At 37.3% G+C, this 22,830-nt stretch overlaps 1 protein-coding gene across 3 annotated transcripts in view; it reads left to right on the forward strand.

Moving 5' to 3' along the window:
- The window catches only part of SGCZ (sarcoglycan zeta), a 1,210,308-nt gene that overhangs the window by 1,170,672 nt on the left and 16,806 nt on the right, over window positions 1–22,830 (forward strand). For all 3 annotated transcript variants that reach the window (XM_017350432.3, XM_070069665.1, XM_070069664.1), the window contains one exon: window positions 7,817–7,889. In XM_017350432.3, coding sequence (XP_017205921.2) covers window positions 7,817–7,889 — 73 coding nt within the window. The remainder of the gene's footprint in view (window positions 1–7,816; window positions 7,890–22,830) is intronic.

Consider the following 22,830-nt stretch of genomic DNA (forward strand, 5'->3'; position numbering starts at 1 on the left):
TTCCCAAATGGCGACAACAGCTGGAGCTGCACCCATCTGAAGCCAGGAGCTAGGAGCTTCTTCCAGGTCTCCCATGTGGGTGCAGGGGCCCAAGGATTTGGGCCATCTTCTACTGTTTTCCCAGGCCATAGCAGAAAGTTCAATCAGAAGTGGAGCAGCAGGGGCTCAAATGGGCACCCACATGGGATGCTGGCACTGCAGGCAGCAGCTTTACCCACTATGCCACAGTGCCAGCCCCGACATGTTACTTTACCTGAAAAATGAGATTCTTGTAGGTCTTGGTTTTTCATCCATTTGGCCAACCCTTGTTTTTTGATTAGGGAATTTATTCTATTTACATTTGAAATTAACAACTTATTTTCGTGGAGAAAATATTTTTTTTTAAACCCTATGATTTAATAGTCTTGAGATAGAGTACACTATTAACTGTAGTCATCAAGAAGTGCAAAGATCCATGATACTTATCTCTGTAGTCTAACTGAAGCTCTGTGCTCTTTGATCAGTGTTTTCTCTTTCTTCCTCTCCCTTGTCCTTCTTCCGCTAACTCTGGCCCCAGCCTATGGATAGCCACGTATTTACCCTCTATTTATGAGAGGTTGGCATGTTTGCATTCCACATACAACTGAGATCATACAGTATTCATCTTTCTCTGCATTTCCTTTATTTAGCCCAGTGCACTCCAGTTCCATGCATGTTGCTGTGGTTGACAGAATTTCCCTTTCTTTGAAGAGTGTATCGTACCATATTATCTTTTTTACATTTTTGAGCATATTTAGAGGCAGACAAGGTGACATGATTTGGCATCCAAGATCAAGTGCCCTGAGGGTTTTTTTTTTTAAATTATGAAAATAAAAAGTAAAACCAGATTTTGAAAAAGAAAGTAATACTATAGTTTTGTGATTATTTTTAAATTATATGCAGAAAGTTAAAGAGCATTTCATTTGATTCTTGTGTGTAGCCCTTTCCTGGTTTTCTGTTGGACTGTGATCTTTTTACTTTTATGAGTGAATTTTAAAAGTTGAGTTTGAGAATTTTTATTTGTAGAACTCTTGATTTAGTAGATCCTTTAAGCCTTTGACTATAATATGAATTAAAACATTATCTCAAAAATGATAAATATTAAGTTAAATAGTTGTCTTTTAGAAATCTTGTCAGCTATTCAGTTTCAAATAGCAATAATAGTGAGGTTTTTTTGCTCCTTTTCATTCACAAGAACATTTTAACAATAGCATTTCCCTGTTTTATTAAAGATTAAATTGCCTAGCAGCATAAAGTTTCATTAAATTCAGATAATCTCCTCAGTAAATTAATAACTTATTGTAAAGTATTAAGCAAACAAATATACAAGGAAACACATAGGTTTTTTTACATATCAATTATAAAATAGAAAAATTTTCACTGATTCATGCTTTCATTACTTCTTTCATTCACAACTTTATTTCATTTATTGATCCTCAACTACAAAACAAAATCTGCGATCAATGCTAAATATACTGATTTGGATAAGACAAGTCCTTAACTTCAAACTTATAAGCACTGAGTAAGGATATAAAGAAAATTGCAGTGCAATGTTGTCAAATTCTCACAAGAAACAGGAGAAGCCTAGGCAGAGGGAGAAAACTGCACAGATACAGAAAATGTTTTATCACACACACACACACACACACACCTGCACTTGTATCTTGAAAAGTTAGTAGAAATTAACTTCAACTATGGCAAGGGGAAAGGTATGCTGGGGATAATTTGTACCCATGAAAATTGGTAATATTTGAATATTTCAAAAATCTGTGTTTATTATCACTGAAGTGTCAAATTCATAGAGCTAAGCCATATATTCTGATAAGGAATTCGGATTTGGCTTTTTGTCTAAAAGCAATTGGATTCCCCAAATATTTTAAGTGAAAGATACAAAGTCAGCTTTGTGTTTTAGAACATTATGTGGCTGACGTATGGAGGAATAATTGGCTTAAGGTATAAGTGGAATTAAAGCTGGGGAAGGAATGACACCAATGAGGAAGGTGAATGAGATAGCATGCCTCAGTATACTTTGCCAGCTTCTGACTTGGGTGTTTGGGATATGATTTTCATCAAAGGAAGATAAAAATGAAAACAGGAGAAAAAGATTTCAAAGAGATGCTCTTTGAAATATTGATCCTTATCAGTATGTATTAATTAAAATGTAAAACACCTTGTACATAAGAAAACAGGAGTATATAAGGAATATGCCTTTGACTTTTTTCTTAGCCTTAAATAGAAGTAACATGTAAACTTAAAAACTAAAAGTTCTGATTAGAAATAATGGATTCAAAATGAGTGTTATAGGTAGTAAATTGTAAATATATTCAGAGAATGTATTCAGGTAATTTTTTTGGTTTAAAAATAATAATTAGTAGATGAAAAGCATCTGAACAGATGTATTTGGATCAGTTGGCAGAATTATTGAAAACTGACCAAAAACAGTCCCCAAAGAAGTAATCGCGGCTTTCAGCACAAGTGTGGCACAAGTTTGGGTAGATTACTCTAGCCTTGTATGGGTTGTGTTTTCTGGAGTTGGCTTGAGGCAGAAATACTATTTAGATGATTAAAATAACACAAATAGGAGACATACTCATATTGTTTGCTTAAATGGGTTGACATTTCTTCTTTTAAAGGGTAATGATGCTCTCAGGATTCAGAGGAAACTTTTTCAGGGAGTAAAACGAATGGCAGTTAATAATGTCTTCCCGGTATCATTGCTCCAACCTTTTTCCAAAATAATTTATTTTCTGTCAATTTGGAGAAGCAACCTCATTTCCACTTGTGTTTAGGTAGTAATAAGAAGAGTTATAGTATACATGTTTTGACATGCTTGAAAAAAGCATATAGCTGTAACTGTTAAAAAAACTGAAGGTACCTCAGAGATGCTGTTATTCAGAACCTAGTTCTATAAACAAGAGTCAGAGAGCTTTAAATACTTGTCAAACAGCCGGCACCGCGGTTCAATAGGCTAATCCTCCGCCTAGCAGCGCCGGCACACCGGGGTTCTAGTCCTGGTCGGGGCGCCGGATTCTTTCCTGGGTGCCCCTCTTCCAGGCCTGCTCTCTGCTGTGGCCTGGGAAGGCAGTGGAGGATGGCCCAAGTCCTTGGGCCCTGCACCCCATGGGAGACCAGGATAAGTACCTGGCTCCTGCCATCATTCAGCGCGGTGCACCGGCCGCGGCGCACCGGCCGTGGCGGCCATTGGAGGGTGAGCCAATGGCAAAAGGAAGACCTGTCTCTCTGTCTCTCTCTCTCACTGTCCACTCTGCCTGTCAAAAAAACCAAAAACAAACAAACAAACAAAAAAAAAACTTGTCAAAGAGCCAGACCTGGGAGTAAAATGAAACTGTTTCTTTTCTAGTCTATGACTTTACTGACTTAGATTTAGGAAGAAACAGATGTAAATAAAGCAGAAAATAGAATTAGAATAGGAACATGAAAAGAGGTCAAATTTCAAGACAATAAATAAATATGTTTTCCTCCTTTCTGCTCTGGATGAATTTGTGCTACACCTTTACTCTTCAAGCACAGGGATTCAAACTGCTGCCCAAGGGATCTGTGAGGTGCCAGGGAAGAGTCTGCAGTCACAGTTGCTCATGATTTATTAATTTGCTCATGAATTTCTCTTGTAGAATCTCTTCGGTATTATCTTGAACCATAGTCTTCAAAAGGTCCTTGTAGAATGTGTATTTTGAAGACCCTATGAATACATTTCAAACAATCTCATTTTCCATGAACTCTTTGAAGTTCCTTTGTACCTGCACAATCCTAAAAAAGTATTCACAATTGTGGAGATCTTACTTGAAAAACTAAAGGCCAGAATTGGCAAATATTAAGATGCATAATTTAAAATATAATTTTTATGTTCTGTCTTGCCTAATCTTCTTCCTCCCACTGTGAGGTATCTCAGCCTTTCTCGGTTGCTTTGAATCAGATCTGTTGGATTCTTCTCTTTTTGGTTTATTCTTCTTGTCTTTCCTTTTCTGGGTAAGTGACTTCACTAAGGATGTTTGTGTGCCAATAGGTATAGTGAGCAGCTTATATTATAGCATACAGAATATAGACAGGAATTGAGAACAGATTGCACTCACCATATGATTTTTCAAAATATACAATAAATATTAAAATAGTCATAAATCATTGAAACTATAGCAGTACATCATTCTTAGCAATTTGACAAAGATTTGAAACAAAGTTTGCAAAATTCTGTGTTTGCAGGAAAACTGATGCACACCAGCATTTATTTGGTTGTTTTTTTTGTTGTTTTTTTTTTTTTTTTTTTTTAGTTCCTACATGCAAGGGATAACTTGTGGTATTTGTCTTTCTGTGTCTGGCTTATTTCACTCAACATGATGTCCTCCAGTTGCAGTGTTTCTGATGCAAATTATAGAATTTTTAATACATGAATAATATTCTGTGTGTGTATGTGTGTGCACATCACATTTTCTGTATCCATTCATCAGAGGATGGACACCTTGGTTGATTCATATTTTGCCTACTGTGAACGGTGCTCTTATAAACATGATGGTCAAGGTATCATTTTGAAATGTGTTTCTGGTTTTTTGGTAATGACTTTAGAGACTGTGGCATATTATTACATTGGGCACGTAGAAAGCATATCATTCTAGCTTATGTCTTAAACTGTCTTTAAATATGAAGTAGGATCATCAGCCACACCTGGTCTTTGTCCTTTCCAATAATGCAGAATATGGCATTCTTTCTCTGAAGCCAGAAATTTCCATATGCATACAATCTACTACATTTGTACCATGGATTTGGTTTGTCTCATGTTTATTCATCATTATAATAGTTAACGGTGCATGCTCAGGGTGGGTACTTGGCTCAGTAGTTCGGAAACCACCTGGAATGCTTGCATTCCATGTAGGAGTACCTGGATTCAATTCCTGCCTCTGATCCCAATCCCAGTTTCCGACTAATGTACACTCTGGGAGGCAGCAGGTGATGTGTCAAGTTGTTGAGTTCCTGTGACAATGTGGAAGACCTTGATGGCATTGTCAGCTCATGGCCTCAGCCTGATTCAATCCTGGCTGGGGCAAACATTTGGGGAGTAAATCTGTGAAACGGAGATCACTCTGGCTGTCGCTGTCTCTCTGCCTTTCAAATAAAGTATTAATGTTTATCCTAAGCAAACATTAACTCAGTCAACCAGACTAGAAGTCTGTTATTTGTGAAAATTCCCCAATCATGGGAAATGTTTATTTTGACTTGGATCTTTGATTGTTACAGTGCATACTCGTCCTGGTGTCTTCAGACTTACCTCCCTGATTCCTTAAAGATTATACTTGTTGCTTTTTTTTAGTCTAATTATTTGAAATGCAGACTACAAGAGTGAGGAGGAGGGAGAGAATCCGAGATCCTCCATCCGCTGGTTCACTCTCCAGATGAATCCAGCAGCTGGCGCAGAGCCAAGCCAAAGCCAGGAGCCTGGAACTCTATGAAGTTCTTCCACAGGGTAGCAGAGGCACAAGCACTTGGGCCACTTCTGCTGTTTGCACAGGCGTGGAGCTGGATTGTAAAGTGAGCAGTAGGGACTCAGACCAGTGCTCAGATGGGATGCTGACATCGCAGGTGCCGGCCCCATATATTTGTTGCTTATTGATTTTTTTTTATCTTTAATATCAACAGGAAGGGAGGAACTACTGTCTAGAGGTCTGCTTTTAGCTAATTATTTGATAATCAGTTTTCAACTTAGCTTCTTAGGTGGTATGAATTTATCTTTAATTACTCAAGAAATTTTTTTCTAATTTATTAATCATTTTCTATTTGAAACTTAGGGTTCAAAATTGATAGAGGCTCAATCCTAATTTTTTTCTATGGAATTCTGTCACTTTAACTGATGTAATCTGTGCTAAATTACTAAGTACACCATTCTATGTTTGAAGATAGATTTACTATTCTGTAGCTATATCTGTCACTTTGCAAAATTTTCATAGTCACACAATAACAGAAATTCTTTAATGTTTATTGTCATCTACTTAAAGGGAGGAACAGAATGAGAGCTAGATGAGACATCTTCCATCTGTTGGTTCATTTTCCAATTGCCCGTAGCAGGAAGAACTGAGCCAGGACAAATCTAGGAGCCAGGAACTCCGTTCAGGTGTCTCAGGTGGTGGCAGGGACCAAAGTACTCATGCTAACTTGGGATGCCTCCTAGTATGAATCAGGAAGCTGCATGGGAAGCAGAGGAGCCAGTACAACAACTAGCACTGCAATATGGGATGCGGGCATTGCAAGTGGTGATTTAACCTGCCGCACCACAACACCTGCCCCAGAGAATATTTTTTTTATCTTTCCACATGGGTATCACAAACTGTTAAAGAGTTGTTCTTTGGAGCATGTTCTTTTGATACCTTGGAAGATCTTTTCAATTGCTACTCCCAACACATCACAAAATCATATTGTTACCTAAAACTGTTGCTTTAAAGTTATCTTAAGGAATTTTTCACTGGCAGAAATTAAAAAAAAAAAAAACCTCAAACTTTAAAAAGAGCAAGGCCTTTAAAAAACAATTGCTTTACATTTGTGAAAGCAAGAAAAACACTATATGCCCTTTAGATTATTTGAGAAAAAAAAGCTAAGTGGTAAACAAATGCTGACAGCTTTTAGCTTATTACTGAAAATAGTCATGTAGGAATTTATTACTGCATCATCTTATTAAGTTGCCCTTGCAACCATAATACACATGAAATCATAGAATCTTGGTGAAAAAAATCTCTTCCTCTGTAGTTAAAGATCCAGGTCTGTGTTGCTAATCATATTTCCTTAGTCTGGTGGCTCTAACAGATTTGCCTATAAAGCTAGTTATTAAGAAATGTGAACATTAGCTCTGACTTCCTGGTGGTGGCTTCATCATTGCTTAATGAGTTCATATATTTTAGATTAGCTATCACATTATGCAGAAGATTTGCTTCTAAATGTAAATTTTATATTTTCATTGTATTAATAAAATTGGTAAGGCCACTGATGGAGTAAGCCTGACATTCTTATGTGAACATGTTTACGGAAGATTCTAAGAGAATTCACGTGGTTTATGTAAAATTACCAAAGATAAAGGAGGTTTCATCATCAGCTTGATTTTTAAGGAGGAAAAACACTCAATTTTGCTCAGATAAATCATGGAAATGTCCTGGGAATCTGTACAGTCATGTGGAGCCAGTAAATAGAAGTTTAGATGTAGCGTGATTCAACTGCGAGGGAAGTCAGAGTGCATGACCTTGATGACCCCATCTGAATCAACTATAACACAATGAACTGAAATAGTTCACGATTTCAGACAGATTCTTAACTCTAGGGAGGTCAGGGTAATGTGACATGTTCTTCTGCAATTGGTGATCAGCATTAGCAAAGGTAGACACTAATCGCAAAACACGCAACTGGCCCTGTGCCTTTAAATAACTAGACATACATGCTCTTGGCACTCAACTTCCATTTCTGCATTTACTACTGTTTATTCACAGACAGGAGTGGGCATTGTGACTTCTGCATCCCTGGAATTCTCTTTTAGGGAAATTCGGCAGGGGAAGGAGCTGTGCCTTTTTCCTTGATCATAAGGTGGAAATTTTCAATCTGAACTTAAATAAATGATCTTCAAGTTGACTAACACAGTGCCATTTACATTTAACTTTCTTGGCTCTTTTCCTATTCTGTATTCCTTTCAGTTCCTGTACTCCTGTTTCCCAATTTTTGGAGGGGAATATTTAAGGCACAAGCAGGGAGATGAAACCCAATGTGTGTGAGGACTTGCTAATACTGACTACTGTGTTCACGTTCCCTCCAGGCACCGAAGGCGCTGTATTTGGGCACTCGGTGGAGACACCTCACATCAGAGCAGAACCCTCCCAAGACCTCAAGTGAGTGGTCCCCCTTATCCCTACATCATGTTTTCCACACTGTTGATATCTGTGACATAGGATGAACTAAAATATAAAATGTGCTTCATGCTTGTGCGAAGAACTGGTATTTCCGAGCTCTGTGGTAAGTAGGTATTTGAGAGCAAGAAAACGTGGCTTCTTATTCTAACCTTGTCCATATTTCCCTCATATTTACAATGAATCTAAAAGTAAATAGGTAAGTGTGGAAAAGGCAAAGAGGAGACAGGTTAGAGGAGTAGAGATGCTGGAAAATCTGAAACAGATAAATACATTTCACAAACTGGCATGAAAATAGGGAAGTGGAAAATAGGGAAGAACTAACAAAAGGCAGGCAGTATTATGTATGGGTAAATAGAGCAGAAAAAGGCAATTGTAAGCAACTAACAGTAGAACATCATTGCTCTGTGTTGAGTTTTTCAGGCATGTATCTCGAGTGGAATATGATGCCTTTTGACATTGCATGGTTGTACTTAAAAGTCCTCACTACACGGAGGATTGAAGTTGGCAACTGTTGACGAAAATTGAAATATTAATACCTAAACAGTCCCATGGATGTTAAGTCAATAAATAAGTTGAGATTTGGGGTAGAAACATGTTTTATATAACTAAATTCTGATGGGTTAATTACTGTTTTTTTTTAAGGCAACAATAGTGATAATAGAAAAAGGTCATGATAAAAATCACTATTAAAGTTGGGTCATAGTCATCCTGATACTGTCTTGAAAAACATAACAATGACATTTCATAAACACGATTGTTCCATTTTTTAGAATGAAAAGTTTGTTGGTTAAACTAAGAACCAATCACTATTTTAGTTGTCTTGCTGTGCCGATATGTTTCAAAATTCTTAAGCGTGATTGTGAATTAAATTAGAATAATTAGTTTTTATTTTCTTTTTAACTTTTATTTAATGAATATAAATTTCCAAAGTACCGCTTTTAGATTACAATGGCTTCGCACCCCATAACTTCCCTCCCCCCTTCCATTCACATCAAGATTCATTTTCAATTCTCTTTATATACAGAATATCAGTTTAGCATACATTAAGTAAAGATTTCAACAGTTTGCACCCACATAGAAACAGTGAAAAATACTGTTTGAGTACTGGTTATAGCATTAAATCACAATGTACAGCACATTAAGGACAGAGATCCTATATGAGGAATAAGTACACAGTGATTCCTGTTGTTGACTTAACAAATTGACACTCTTGTTTATGGCATCAGTAATCACCCTAGGCTCTTGTCATGAGTTGCCAAGGCTATGGAAGCCCCCTGAGTTCACCAACTCCGATCATATTTAGACAAGGTCATAGTCAAAGTGGAAGTTCTTTCCTCCCTGCAGAGAAAAGTACCTCCTCCTTTGATGACCTGTTCTTTTCACTGGGATCTCACTCGTGGAGATATTTAGTTTTTTTTTTTCTTTTTTCTTTTTTTTTCCCCAGAGTGTCTTGGCTTTCCAAGAAATATTCTCATGGGCTTTTCAGCCAGATCCACATGCCTTAAGGGCTGATTCTGAGGCCAGAGTGCTGTTTAGGACATCTGCCATTCTATGGGTCTGCTGTGTATCTCGCTTCCCATGTTGGATTGTTCTCTCCCTTTTTTATTCTATCAGCTAGTATTTGCAGACACTGGTCTTGTTTATGTGCTCCATTTGGCTCTTAGTCCTATCATTATGATCAATTGTGAACAGAAATTGATCACTGGGACTAGTGAGATGGCATTATTTAAACATTGAGCCAAGGTCTGCTTACTGGCTGGTACTAAAAGCAAATTTGGCAACCCCTCCCACCTCCAAGATGTGTGTTGCTCATCGAAATTTAAATATTGCTGTGGAATGATTTGGGGTACTCTATTATTCATTTGTATGCCAAAGATTAAAAACAGAAGATTGCTGCAAGCCTTGCTGACAAATTTACTTCCAGAGAAGTAAGTAGTAGTCTTAGATGATACCTAATCAGTGAGGTGAGATTATTGCCCAAGTAAACGTAATGGTAATCTGGGAAGAAAGTAGCCATGCTGTGTTTAATATTGTCAAAAAGTAAAATTTTTTGAAATGTTTCTGTATAAACTTTTATGCTGATTTTCTAGAATGCATTCAATAAAATTATAATGAATACCTAGTAAGTATAAAAACTCCAATTTTCCTGGACATTTTTTTCTTTGATTTCTTATAATCACATATGGTGCCATTTTTTGTTAGAGGTTTCTGTATTTTAAAAGGATAAAAAATGCTTTTTTGAATTGCTGATATAAACAAATTAGTATACTTACCAAAAATGAATGCCACATGTATTACCATTCTTGTTTTTGATTTCTTAAATTAAATTAATGCAGCTCAAAGATTTTCTGCACAATATAGTGGGAAGTAATTAAAATCATTGTATAATAATGATCCATTACCTGTTACAACATTGAAAAGAAGTCTGCCCTTGGATTCAGTAAAATGAGTAAATATGTGTGAGTTATGAAAGGATGACAGCTATACATTGTTTTATGACCAAAAATTGAAATATTAGGGTTTATACCAAGTTAATCTAGTGAAGCATTTAGCTCTAATTTCCATCAGTCCTACACTCAAGGAGAAGCCACAATTCATTAGGCAGTATGCATTTTGCCTGAGACATTCCTTCAAAAAATGGATGGATTAGTTAAAATAGCAACTTCCCACCCCTTTTCTAACATCCTCTTATTTTTCCATTCTGTGTTCATGTTTTTGTATTCATTTAGATTTAATAGCACATGAACATTATGACATAGCTTGCAATCATTTATCTAGAGGTTTATTTATAACTTGAAGGAATAGACCATGAGTCGGAAAATAAAAACAAAAGCAATGTCATTTGCAATTGAAAAAAGCTCATTATAACCTGATGTTTGAACATAATACAATTTCTTCTATGTTCAATCAGGATTTTCACTGATATAATTTTCTTAAACTTTATTACATTGTAAATTTATTCCATCACACAATTGCCAATAATTAGCGAGTGCCTAGGACCTCTTCAGCACTGTATTACATGGTAACTACATTCTACTTAAGTTTCCATGTAGGAGTTGTTTCTTGCAACTTAGGCTGTTGATTTTCAAAAGTGATGATTGCATAGCACTTCTGAAACTATGGATGTATCTTTGTTTATATGAAATAATCGTTTTGAAAAAGCAAATACGTGGATTCAAGTTAGGTAGTCATATGGAAATCAGTGAGAAAGTTTTCAGAAAATAGTTGTAATTCACTCATTCCATTGACTAAATAGAAAATCATTTTTTGCCAATAAACTTTCATTAGCAATAATGCTTTTAATGAAAATCCTCCACAGTGAAGTCCTGAGAGGTTCTATACCCGATAAGAATGGAGTATTTCTTAACTGTTGATATTTTCTTGCTTGTAGTCTACTTATTCATAATTCTAGAAGGTAAATCAGGTTTAGTCTGATTCCAGCCCCAAAAGCTGAGTCCAGGAAATTTGATTTGAGAAATTTATTCAGAGAAAACCACCACAACCTAAGATTTAAGCAGCAAAAAATCACTGTGGTGACTACATTTTACATGCCAATGGCTTATGAAACATTTATCACATTATGTAAAAATCCCTTACCTATACATATTCTGATTGGCATGCTTTTCTCCTTCTCTATTTGGATCTTTAAAATGATACTCAAGCACAAATTCAAAGATTTGTTTGAAAGGCAGAGAGAGATAAGAGAAAGAGAGCTCTTTCATCTGCTTTTCTCTCCCTTAATGTCCAAAATGGGCTGGGCCAACCTAAAACCAGAACCATTGGGGGCTTCCACATGGATGGCCAGGGCCCTGGTACTTAGGCCATCATCCACTGTTTTCCTGCATCAGACAGGGGCCCGTCAGGACTGTCTCCAGTGTTGACATAACCTGCTGCTATATTAATGCTGCATTTATCATTTACATTCAAAATTCCTTCTCAAAGTGGAACACTGCCATAATTTTTTTCTGCATGACAGTTTATATATACTTACTTGCATATATGCTTATAAATATGTAGGACATTTTCAGGTTTTTTCATGACTTGGGATAGTTACTGTAATTTCTACCATTTATTTTGTACAGTTAGATTATTCTTTAGGGTTTTCCTGAAGAGATAAAATTAGGATCTTTTGTCTCATTGAACACTTTTATTTAGTAGTACATTAAACCTTTGACTGAAATGTAAATTAAAAATATGCCATCTTAAAAAGGAAAGAAACAAGGAATGAAGGAGAAAAGTATCAGATTCTTAGAATTGTATCTATGGCAATCCTACACAGCCAAATTGCCATGGGAATATACCAGGAAAGCAAAGGAAGGACCACATTCCCGATAGTTTTAGGGAAATTTTCAGTGAAGAATGGGCAGAACAGAGACTCCTTAGAGGAGCAAGGGGAATGGACAAATAGCATACCACCAGTGAATCCCGTGACTGGCAGAGAGATGTCACCTTCCCAGGACAAGGTAAGAGAAGTCTACTATGGCCCACACCACTAGCAGATTTGAATGATGGAGAACTTCAAGTTCACCTCTGGCCTGGGGAGATGTCAGGGGGCTGGGTGGCTCACTCCAGGGAGGGGCCGCTCTGTGAATGAAAAGCATACACTTTGCTGCTGTGTCTGTGGGATGTGGGCATAGGTAGAACTGAGAAGGGTGTGAGTTATGATTGGGTTACTGGACACTTACCTGGTATGACTCTAGCAGCTTGGAGCTTCAGGTGCTGGGGCATGGATTTCAACAATGGAGCATATCAGTGCTCTTTGTGGTTAGTGTGTGGATGGGGTGCATGGACACTTTCAGCTCACTGTGAGCAGTGAATCAGCTGGTTCATCTTGGTGCAGATAAGAACTGAGGCTGAGATCACACCAGCCAGTATCAGTTTCCCCCCTCTATTGACTCGGAGGATATTCCACCACACCAAATTTGGGAGTCACTCTGGACTCTTGCCTCTCATACACATGGTGACGAGAGCCCCCTGGTCCCACCCAGCCTACACTTCTGGATCTCTGCTATAAGCTCAAGCATTCCCGTAGCCACAGAGGCACATTTGCTGCAACAGAGACTTCAATGGAGATAGCAATAATTGATTCCTCAAATGAATAAGAATCACCATGGAAATATTAGGAACATGAACAAGACAGGTAACATGACTCCTCAAAAGGAACACAATAATACATTAATATTAGACGGAGAACGTAAGGTTAATGAAACTTCTGAAAAGGAATTCAAAACAATGATTTTAAGAATACCTAAAAGCAAAGAGAAGTTAAAGAAATCCATGCATGACATGGATGAAAAATTTTGCAAAAGGGAGATTTTTGAAGAAAAATCCAACACATCAAATAAAAAAATACACTGGAAAGCCTTAACAGCAGACTTTGTGAGATAGAAGAATAGCTGAGCTAGAAGACATGTTTGAAATATCTCAGACAGAAAAAAATAGACAAAACAGTGTTTGGGATTTATGGGATACCATCACATGACCAAATATAAGTATCATAGGAATTCCTGAAATTATGGGAAAAATGGCTTAGAAAACTCATTCACTGAATTAATATCAGATAATGTTCCCCATTAGGAGGAAGATATGGACATGCAAATACAGGAAGCACAAAAAACACAAAGTAGACATGATTAGAAAAGATCTTCACTTAAATCTTCATCTTGAAACACTATATTCATAATTTCAAAAGTGAAACAAAGTATCCTAAGATGTGCACGAGCAACGTCAGACATCGTATAAAAGATCTCTAATCATATTGACAGCAGGTTGCTCAACAGGCCAGGAATGGAAAAATATGGTCCAAGTCCTAAAAAGAAAAAAAAATTAGAATACTTTGCCTAATGAAGCTGTCATTTATACAAGACAAGCCAATATTAATAGAATTTGTCACCTCCCAGCCAGCCTTTTAATCATAAAGATGTACTAAACACAGAAACAGAAAAATAGGCTTCATTAAAGACTATGAACACAGGATATCTCCAAGTAAAAGAATAAAATATTTTTAAAACAAGCAATAGGAATATTTGTGGAAAAATGGCAGGACCGAATTATTGCTAATAAACATTAACTTTGAATGTAAATGGACTAAATTCTGTAATTAAAAGATACAGACTGGATACATGGATTAAAAAACAAATTCCATTTATATGCTACCTAATAGAAACAAATTTCCCCAAAAAAATACACATTGATTGAAAATAAATAGGTGGAAAAAGATATCCCATGCAATTAGAAATCAAAAAATAGAGTGCATTTTGTCTGATGAGTATTACTAAGGCAAAAAAGCTTAACGAGACAAAGATAGTCATTATATAATGATTAAGGGATCAATTTAAGAAGAAAAATTTGAATATAGTACATATATATATATATTGAACAGGCAGAGTGGACAGTGAGAGATAGAGAGAAAGGTCTTCCTTTGCCGTTGGTTCACCCTCCAATGGCTGCCACAGCCGGCACACCGCGCTGATCCAATGGCAGGAGCCAGGTGCTTCTCCTGGTCTCCCATGGGGTGCAGGGCCCAAGGACTTGGGCCATCCTCCACTGCACTTCCCTGGCCACAGCAGAGAGCTGGCCTGGAAGAGGGGCAACCGGGACAGAATCCGGCACCCCGACCGGGACTAGAACCCAGTGTGCCGGCGCCGCAAAGCAGACGATTAGCCTGTTGAGCCACGGCGCTGGCCCATATATATTTTCACCCAACGCTAGGGTACACTGCTATTTTAACACAAATGTTAACAGATATAAAAGGAGACATAATCTACAAGACAGACATAGTGGGAGATTTCAACATATCACTTTTTTAAAAAAAAAATTATTTACTTGAAAGACAAATTACAGAGAAGTAGAGACAGAGAGAGAGATGGCTGCAATGACCGGAACTGCGCCAATCCGAAGCAAGGAGTCAGGGGTTCTTCTGGGTCTCCCACATGGGTGCAGGGGCCCAAGGGCTTGGGCCATCTTCCACTGCTATCCCAGGCCACAGCAGAGAGCTGGACTGGAAGAGGAGCAGCTGGGACTAGAACCGTTGCTCATATGGGATGCCGGTGCTTCAGGCCAGGGCTTTAACCTGGTGCACCACAGTGCCAGCCCCAACATATCACTTTCATCAAAAGCAGATCAACATAAAAAAATAGAACAAATCAGCACTGCCAATCACATCCAATGGATTACTACAGAACATTTCATTCCACAGCTACAGAACACATTCTTTTCATCAATACAGGGAACATACTCTGGGATACACAATATACTAATATATAAAACAAATCTCCACAAACTTAAAAATGAAATCAAGCTGGAAATTAACAAAAAACTAAATATATAAACACAGACTGAACAACAAACTCCTGAATGATCAGTGGGTCACAGAAGAAACAAAGCAGAATCAAATCCCTTGATATAGAACATAACATATCAAAATGAATGGGATACAGCAAAAGCAGTTTTACGAGAAATGTTTATAGCAATTAGTACCTACATAAAAAATTGGAAATGTGTCAAATTATCTACAAAGCATCTCAGGAACCTAGAAAAATAAGAATGCTACCCAAAATTAATTAAAAGAAAGAAATGATAAAAAGCAGAGAACAAAATTGAAATTAAAACACTAAAATAAAAGCAGGAAAATGAAGAGTTTTTTTTTTTTTTTTTGCAAAAATGAATAAAGTTGATAAACTGTTAGCCCAGCTGACAAAAACTACAGGGAAAAGACCCAAGTCAATAAAATCAGAGAAGAAAAAGGAGATATTACAACTGATACCACATAAATAAAAGGAATCATCACTATTTATTACAAACAGCTATATGCTAACAAATTGGAAAATCTAGAAGAAATAAATTTCTGGGCACATACAAGTTACCAAATTGAGGCTTAGAAGACATGGTTATTGTTCTACTGAGGTTTTCCTAGACAGATAGAATCAATAATAAAGAGCCTCCCAAGAAAGCAAAGTCTAGGACTGGATGGCATCACTGAATTCTACCAAATTTTAAAAGAAAAATTAATCTTAATTCTTCTTAAAATATTTCAAACAAATAGGAAAGGAATTCCTCACATTTTTTGTATGAGAGTACAAAAAATTACCTAAATTCTAAGACCAGAGAAAGCACAAAATAGAGCAATAGACCAATATCTGATGAACACAAATGCAAAACTCCTCAATAAAAGACCAGCTAATCAGATCCAAAAACACATCAAGAAAATCAGACACCAAGACAAAATGGGATTTATTCCAGGGATGCAGGGATTTTTTGGCATATACAGATCAATAAATGTTATACACTGTATGATTAAAAGGAATAAAAACCATATGATTGTGTCAATAGATTCAGAGATAATATTTTATATAATCCAACATTTTTTCATTATAAAAATTGGGTATACAATGAATATACCTCAACACAATCAAGCCAACATATGACAAACCCACAACCAGCCTCATATTCAATGAAGAAAAGCTAGAAGCATTTGTCTGGAACCAGACAAGAATGCCTACTTTCAGCATTGCTATTCAATATAGTTCTGGAAGTTTTAGCCATATTGATTAGGCAAGAAAAATAAAGGAACACAGAGTGGAAAGGAAGATGTCAAATTATTCCTGTTTCCAGATGCCATGATCCTCTATAAGGGAACCAAAAGACTCAACTAAGACTATTGTAACTCATATGAGAATTCAACAATATTGCAGGGTATAAAATCGACACTAAAATCAGTAGCATTTATATACACAAATAATGCTGTGGCTGAGAAAGAACTTGTTAACATCAGTACCATTCAGGGCTGGTGCTACGGCGCAGTAGGCTGAGTCTCTGCCTGTGGCACCACTATCCCATAGAAGTGCTGGTTCGTGTCCTGGTTGCTCCCCTTCCCCTCCAGCTCGCTGCTTATGGCCTGGGAAAGCAGTGCATGATGGCCCAAATCCTTGGGCTGTTATACCCACATGAGAGACCTGGCAGAAGCTCCTGGCTCCTAGCTTTGGATCAGCTCAGCTCTGGCTGTGGCGACCATTTGGGGAGTGAAGCACAAGATGAAAGACCTTCTCTCTGTGTCTCCCTCTCTGTCTATAACTCTACCTCTCAAATAAATTTAAATATATCAATATCTTACACAATAGCTAAAAAGGTTTAAATACTTCAGGATACATTTAACCAAGGATGTAAAAGACCTCCATAATGAAATTATAAAACATTAAGAAATGTAAGATGACACAAAGAAATGGAAAATGTTCATGAATTATAAGATTTTTTAAAAAATTTATTTGAAAGGCAGAGTTAGAGGCAGGAGAAGAGAGAGACCTTCCATCTGCTGGTTCATTCCCCAAATGGCCACAATGGCCAGAGCAGCACCGATCCGAAGCCAGGAGCCAAGAGCTTCTTCCAGGTCTGTCATGTGGGTGCAGGGCCCCAGGGGCTTGGACCATCCTCCACTACTTTTCCAGGCCATAGCAGAGAGCTGGATTCAAAGTGGAGCAGCCAGGCCTCGAACCAGAACCCATATGGGATGCCAGCACTGCAGGGGGCAGCTTAGCCCACTACACCACACAGTGCCTGCCCTGGATTATAAGAATTAGTATAAAATGCCCGTACTTCCCAAAGCAAGTTACAGATGCAATGTGTTCCCAAACAAAATACCAACAGCATTCTCCTCAGATATAGAAAAAGAATCAGAACTCTGTAATTAACACACAATTATTCTTAGGTGTTTAAATTTTAACTGAAAAGTGATCCCTGTTAGGAATTTGGAAAACATTATGCTGAGTGTAATAAGCCAATCCCAAAGGGACAAATACCACTTGTTCTCCTTGATAGGTGACAACTAACTGAGCACCAAAAAGGAAACCTGTTAAAGTGAAATGAACACTATGAGAAATGGTGACTTGATCAGCCCTCACCCTGATTGTTGATGAGCAACTTGATATGTTATCCCTCTTAGTATTTTTTTTTTTTGTTTGTTCTACTTAATACTTTTGGTTGAATACTGTAATCAATACACAATTATTCTTAAGGGCTGAAACTTAACTGAAAAGTGATCCCTGTTAATATAAGAGCGGGAATAAGAGAAGGAAGAGATGTGCAATTCGGGACATGCTCAAGCTGACTTACCTCAAACGGTAGAGTTAGAAACATACCAGGGGATTCCAATTCAATCCCATCAAGGTGGCATGTACCAATGCCATCTCACTAGTCCCAGTGATCAATTTCTGTTCACAATTGATCATAATGATAGGAATAAGAACCAAAGGGATCACATAAACAGGAATAGTGTCTGCAAATACTAGCTGATAGAATAAAAAAGGGAGAGAATGACCCAACATGGGAAGTGAGATACACAGCAGACCCATAGAATGGCAGATGTCCTAACAGCACTCTGGCCTCATAATCAGCCCTTAAGGCATGCGGATCTGGCTGAAAAGCCCATAAGGGTATTTCAGGCATGGAAAGCCAAGACACTCTGGGGGAAAAACAAAAAACCTAAATGAAAGATCTCTGCGAGTGAGATCCCAGTGGAAAGAATGGGTCATCAAAGAAGAAGGTACCTTTCTCTGAAAGGAAAACTTCCACTTTGACCATGGCCTTGTCTAAAAATTATCAGTCAGTGAACTCAGGGGGCTTCCATAGCCTTGGTAGCTCATGACAAGAGCCTAGGGTGATTACTGATGCCATAAACAAGAGTGTCAATTTGTTAAGTCAACAACAGGAGTCACTGTGCACTTACTCCTCATGTAGGATCTTTGTCCTTAGTGTGCTGTACATTGAGATTTAGTGCTATAACTAGTACTCAAACAGTATTTTTCACTTTATGTTTCTGTGTGGGAGCAAACTGTTGAAATCTTTACTTAATGTATGCTAAACTGATCTTCTGTATATAAAGAGAATTGAAAATGAATCATGATGTGAATGGAAGGGGAGAGGGAGTGGGAAAGGGGAGGGTTGTGGGTGGGAGGGACGTTATGGGGGGGAAGCCATTGTAATCCATAAGCTGTATTTGGAAATTTATATTCATTAAATAAAAGTTTGAAAGAAAAAAAATAAAAAAATAAAATAAAATAAATACATAAAATAAAAAAGAGTATAATGATACTGCCCAACCTAAAAAAAGAAAAGAAAAGAAAAGAAAAAGAATCAGCAATTCATATGGAAACACAAGAGATCCCAAATAGCCAAAGCAATCTTACACAATGAAAACAAACTTAGTGGCATCACAAGACCATAATCAGAACAGCCTGGAATTGGCACAAAAATAGACATGCAAGAACCCGGAGGAAGCTCTTGGCTCCTGGCTCACTCTGGCTCTCTCTACCTCTGCCTCTCTGTAGCTCTGCATTCAAATAAATAAATCTTTAAAAGAAAAAAAAAAGGAAAACTAGTTTTTTTTTTACTTATTCATGTGTATTATTGACTAAATCTAAATGTTATTCTTGCTGGGTGTTAAAATATAATTTTCTTTCGTATGTATAGCCAACTTACTATGCACCATTTATTAAACAAATTCATTTTCTACCATGAAATCAGTACATTTATCAGATATTAATTTATGTTAAATTAATGTGATTTGAGATTGTTATGTTCCATTGACCAAATCTGCAGTTCATATTTCAATATAACCTGTTTCAATCAAAACAACTTTATACCAAGTACTCATTTTAAAAATTCCATTTGGGCTGACTGTGGCATAGTGGATAAAGTTGCCACCTGCAGTGCTGGCATCCCATATGGGTACCAGTTCAATTGCTGGCTGCTCCACTTCCGATCCAGCTCCTTGCTAATATGCCTGTGAAAACAGTGGAGGATAGCCATATTTGAAAGACAGAATGACAGAAGTCTGAAGAGATTAGAGGGCAGGAGAGGGTATGAAGTCCGGCCTTAAACTTGAAACCCAGTACCAGGCCTGACATAGTGATTTGCAGTACTGATACTAACCAGAGCCTCACAGATTCGAGCATCCACACCTCCATTAGCAGGTGATCAAGGAACTACCACCTGCATCCCCCTGCCCCAACCTCAGACAGCACAGTGCACAGCAGACTCCTCTTACTGGGAGCTAAGCACACGACTCTTGAATTTCAGTGCCAGGCCCCGTACAACCAAACCCAGAGCCATTCAGAAATGAGATGCCCCCAATACTGTAATAGTCTTCACATATATAGTCTCTGGACCTGCTCTAGCACCAGGCAGAGACCTGCATCCCAGTGGGATGTACTTATGTTTTGGACTGCATCATCGCTCCCTATGGGGTGAGCTTGGACCCATCCCTAGACTGTGTAGACACCTGCATCTGTAAGTCTTAGGTGTAGTCCACCTCAATGTTAGCACTGGCATTCAAGGGACTATCTCCGTCACTTTCCTATCTCCATCACACTTCCTCTAAGGAAGCAGAGCAAGACTCCATCATTGCAGCATCAAACAGGTATATAAGCACAGGACTTGACCTTGAAAACTATGCTCAGCTAGTGAAACCCAACATCATGCAAATCCCAATGCCCTTGGGCATGAGCCAGTACTTGAGTATGGAGCCTTCAGACCTACTTCAGTGACAGATGGATATCTACGGCCTCAGTTGGTTAGTCTTTGGTGAAGGTAAGTAGTATATACCATTAATATTTTGTACTAAAATCTTTATGCAATAATATACACAAAGCTGAGTTTCATATTTACTGTGTGTCAACAGCTACATATACCATGCACTTGTGAACACAAATGCCTGTCAAGATATGAAACAGTATCAGTCCTGCATGTTTCCTCATGCCCCTTACCAGTAAAACCCCATCAACCACTAGAAGCAACCATTATATTCATTGTAGAGTAGTTTACTACCTAACACAAACAAATCATATGATCTGTACTGTTTATAAGGTTTCACTCATACAAAATATTTCTGAGATCCATCCATGGTAATATATGCATCAACAGCTCTTGTATTTATTGATGATTAGTATTCTATTAAACATGAAATATTTTATTAATGCATCTTCCTAATCCTATGTATTTTTGTAATTATTGCCATGAGATTTACCTCATACCTCATGAAAAAAATATACAAGGATCACAAACATTTTGTACCAAAATTAAAAAAAAACTTATTTCATTATTCTGTGTTTTTTGATGTTTAAGCCATTTTTATGTTTTAATTGCATTTTATGTTTTTCATTTTGGATTTAGATACTTACTTATATATCCTGACATAAGTCCTTTGTGATATATTTTATTTCCAAGTAAACATGTTTCATATTAACTTTATTCCTCATTTTGAAAGGCATATTTTAAGATTTATTCATTACACACAGAGAGAGGAGAGGCAGAGAGAAAGAGGTCTTCCATCTGATGGTTCATTCCCTAGATGGCTGCAATGGCTGCAATGGCTGGAGCTACGCGGACCAGAAGCCAGGAGCTTCCTCCACGTCTCCTGCGTGGGTGCAGGGGCCCAAGGATTTGGGCCAACTATTGCTTTCCCAGGTCACAGCAGAGAGCTGGATTGGAAGTGGAACAGCCAGGTCTCGAACAGGCAGCCTTATGGGATGCCAGCACTTCAGGCCTGGGCGTTAACCCACTGTGCCACAGCGTCAGCCCTGAAAGGCATCTCTTAATATTGAAGATATTTACACCTTATATTTTGAAAATATTTAATACTTATTGCTTTCTGTGACCTAAGATGATTTGGTCACAAAGATGTTTTCATTCAAAAGTCTTATATTTTTAGTAGTCCCTTTGAAAGAAATTATTTGAGAAGCAGAGGTATAGATAAAAATAACTCCCATTCAAGGTTTCATTCCCTTCTATAGCTAGGGATAAGTCTCCCAAATCAGTGGCAGAAATTCACCACCCTGAGCAACCATGACATCCCTGGGTGTGCATTAGCATGAAGTTGGATTTGGAGTAGAACTGTAGCTAAGTATCAAAGCCATGCACTCTGTTATGGGACCCAAGTGTCTTAACTACATTTATTATTAAGCTAAACGTCCACTATAACCTGTACATTTGATGCTAATATGTAGTAGAGATGAAGGTTCATTTTGTCTATATAGATATCCTGGTATTCCAAAACTAGTTGTTGAAAAATACTTGTGTTCCTAATTGGATTGTTGTGTTACCTATGTTAAAAATCAGATGACAGTGCAAGTAAAAGAATAGCTAGAAGATATTCTATTATTCTGTGTTTATTATCTTTATGCCAGGCCAACACTATCTTGGTAACTGTAGTTTTGTAGTTTTAGGTTGTACAACATTGTTCTTCCTCAAGATTGGAATGCTAGTGGTTATTTGTGCTAACTACATAACCCTGGAAAACTAACTCCATCACACAAATACCCAATGATCAAAGATAAAATAGATAAATACACTGGTCACTTTTCAGTAATGGGGTGATTAGAAGATAATCCATGCAAAGTTTTAAAAATAAAAAATCTCAATATTAGCTTTTACATTATTACAATTATACAGATAACTCATTTTTAAAGAAAAATTGGTATTTTATGCTACAATATTCTATTTTTAAAAATGCTTTATGACTGAGTCCCAGAGAATTCAACTTTTTATATTTTGAAGTACAACTCCTGAGTAACTTCTTGTTGAAATCCATGGTCAGGTCTCTCATTAGGCTGATGTAACTCCTGCACACAATGATTAAATTTAGTGCATATACGCTTGATTTCCAAGTATGCTTTTTTGGAATAGTTTCTATAATTTTATGGTATGCAGCAGGACTTTCAATATAGAGAATGCTTTCCTATTATGCTATATAGCTTGTAGAGGTGCACAACTTCTAGTAAGGGCCTGAGAAAATTTACTTGTAGAATAGTCAATGATATATATTATTATCAACCATCAGCCCATTTTGATAAACTGCCACAGCTAGGAATGTGTGATGTCTTGTTTTACTATAAATCTTCTTTGTCTACATCTATTCTATTATGTCCTT

This window comes from Oryctolagus cuniculus, chromosome 2 (assembly GCF_964237555.1).
Source record: "Oryctolagus cuniculus chromosome 2, mOryCun1.1, whole genome shotgun sequence".
Classification (NCBI taxonomy): Eukaryota; Metazoa; Chordata; class Mammalia; order Lagomorpha; family Leporidae; genus Oryctolagus; species Oryctolagus cuniculus.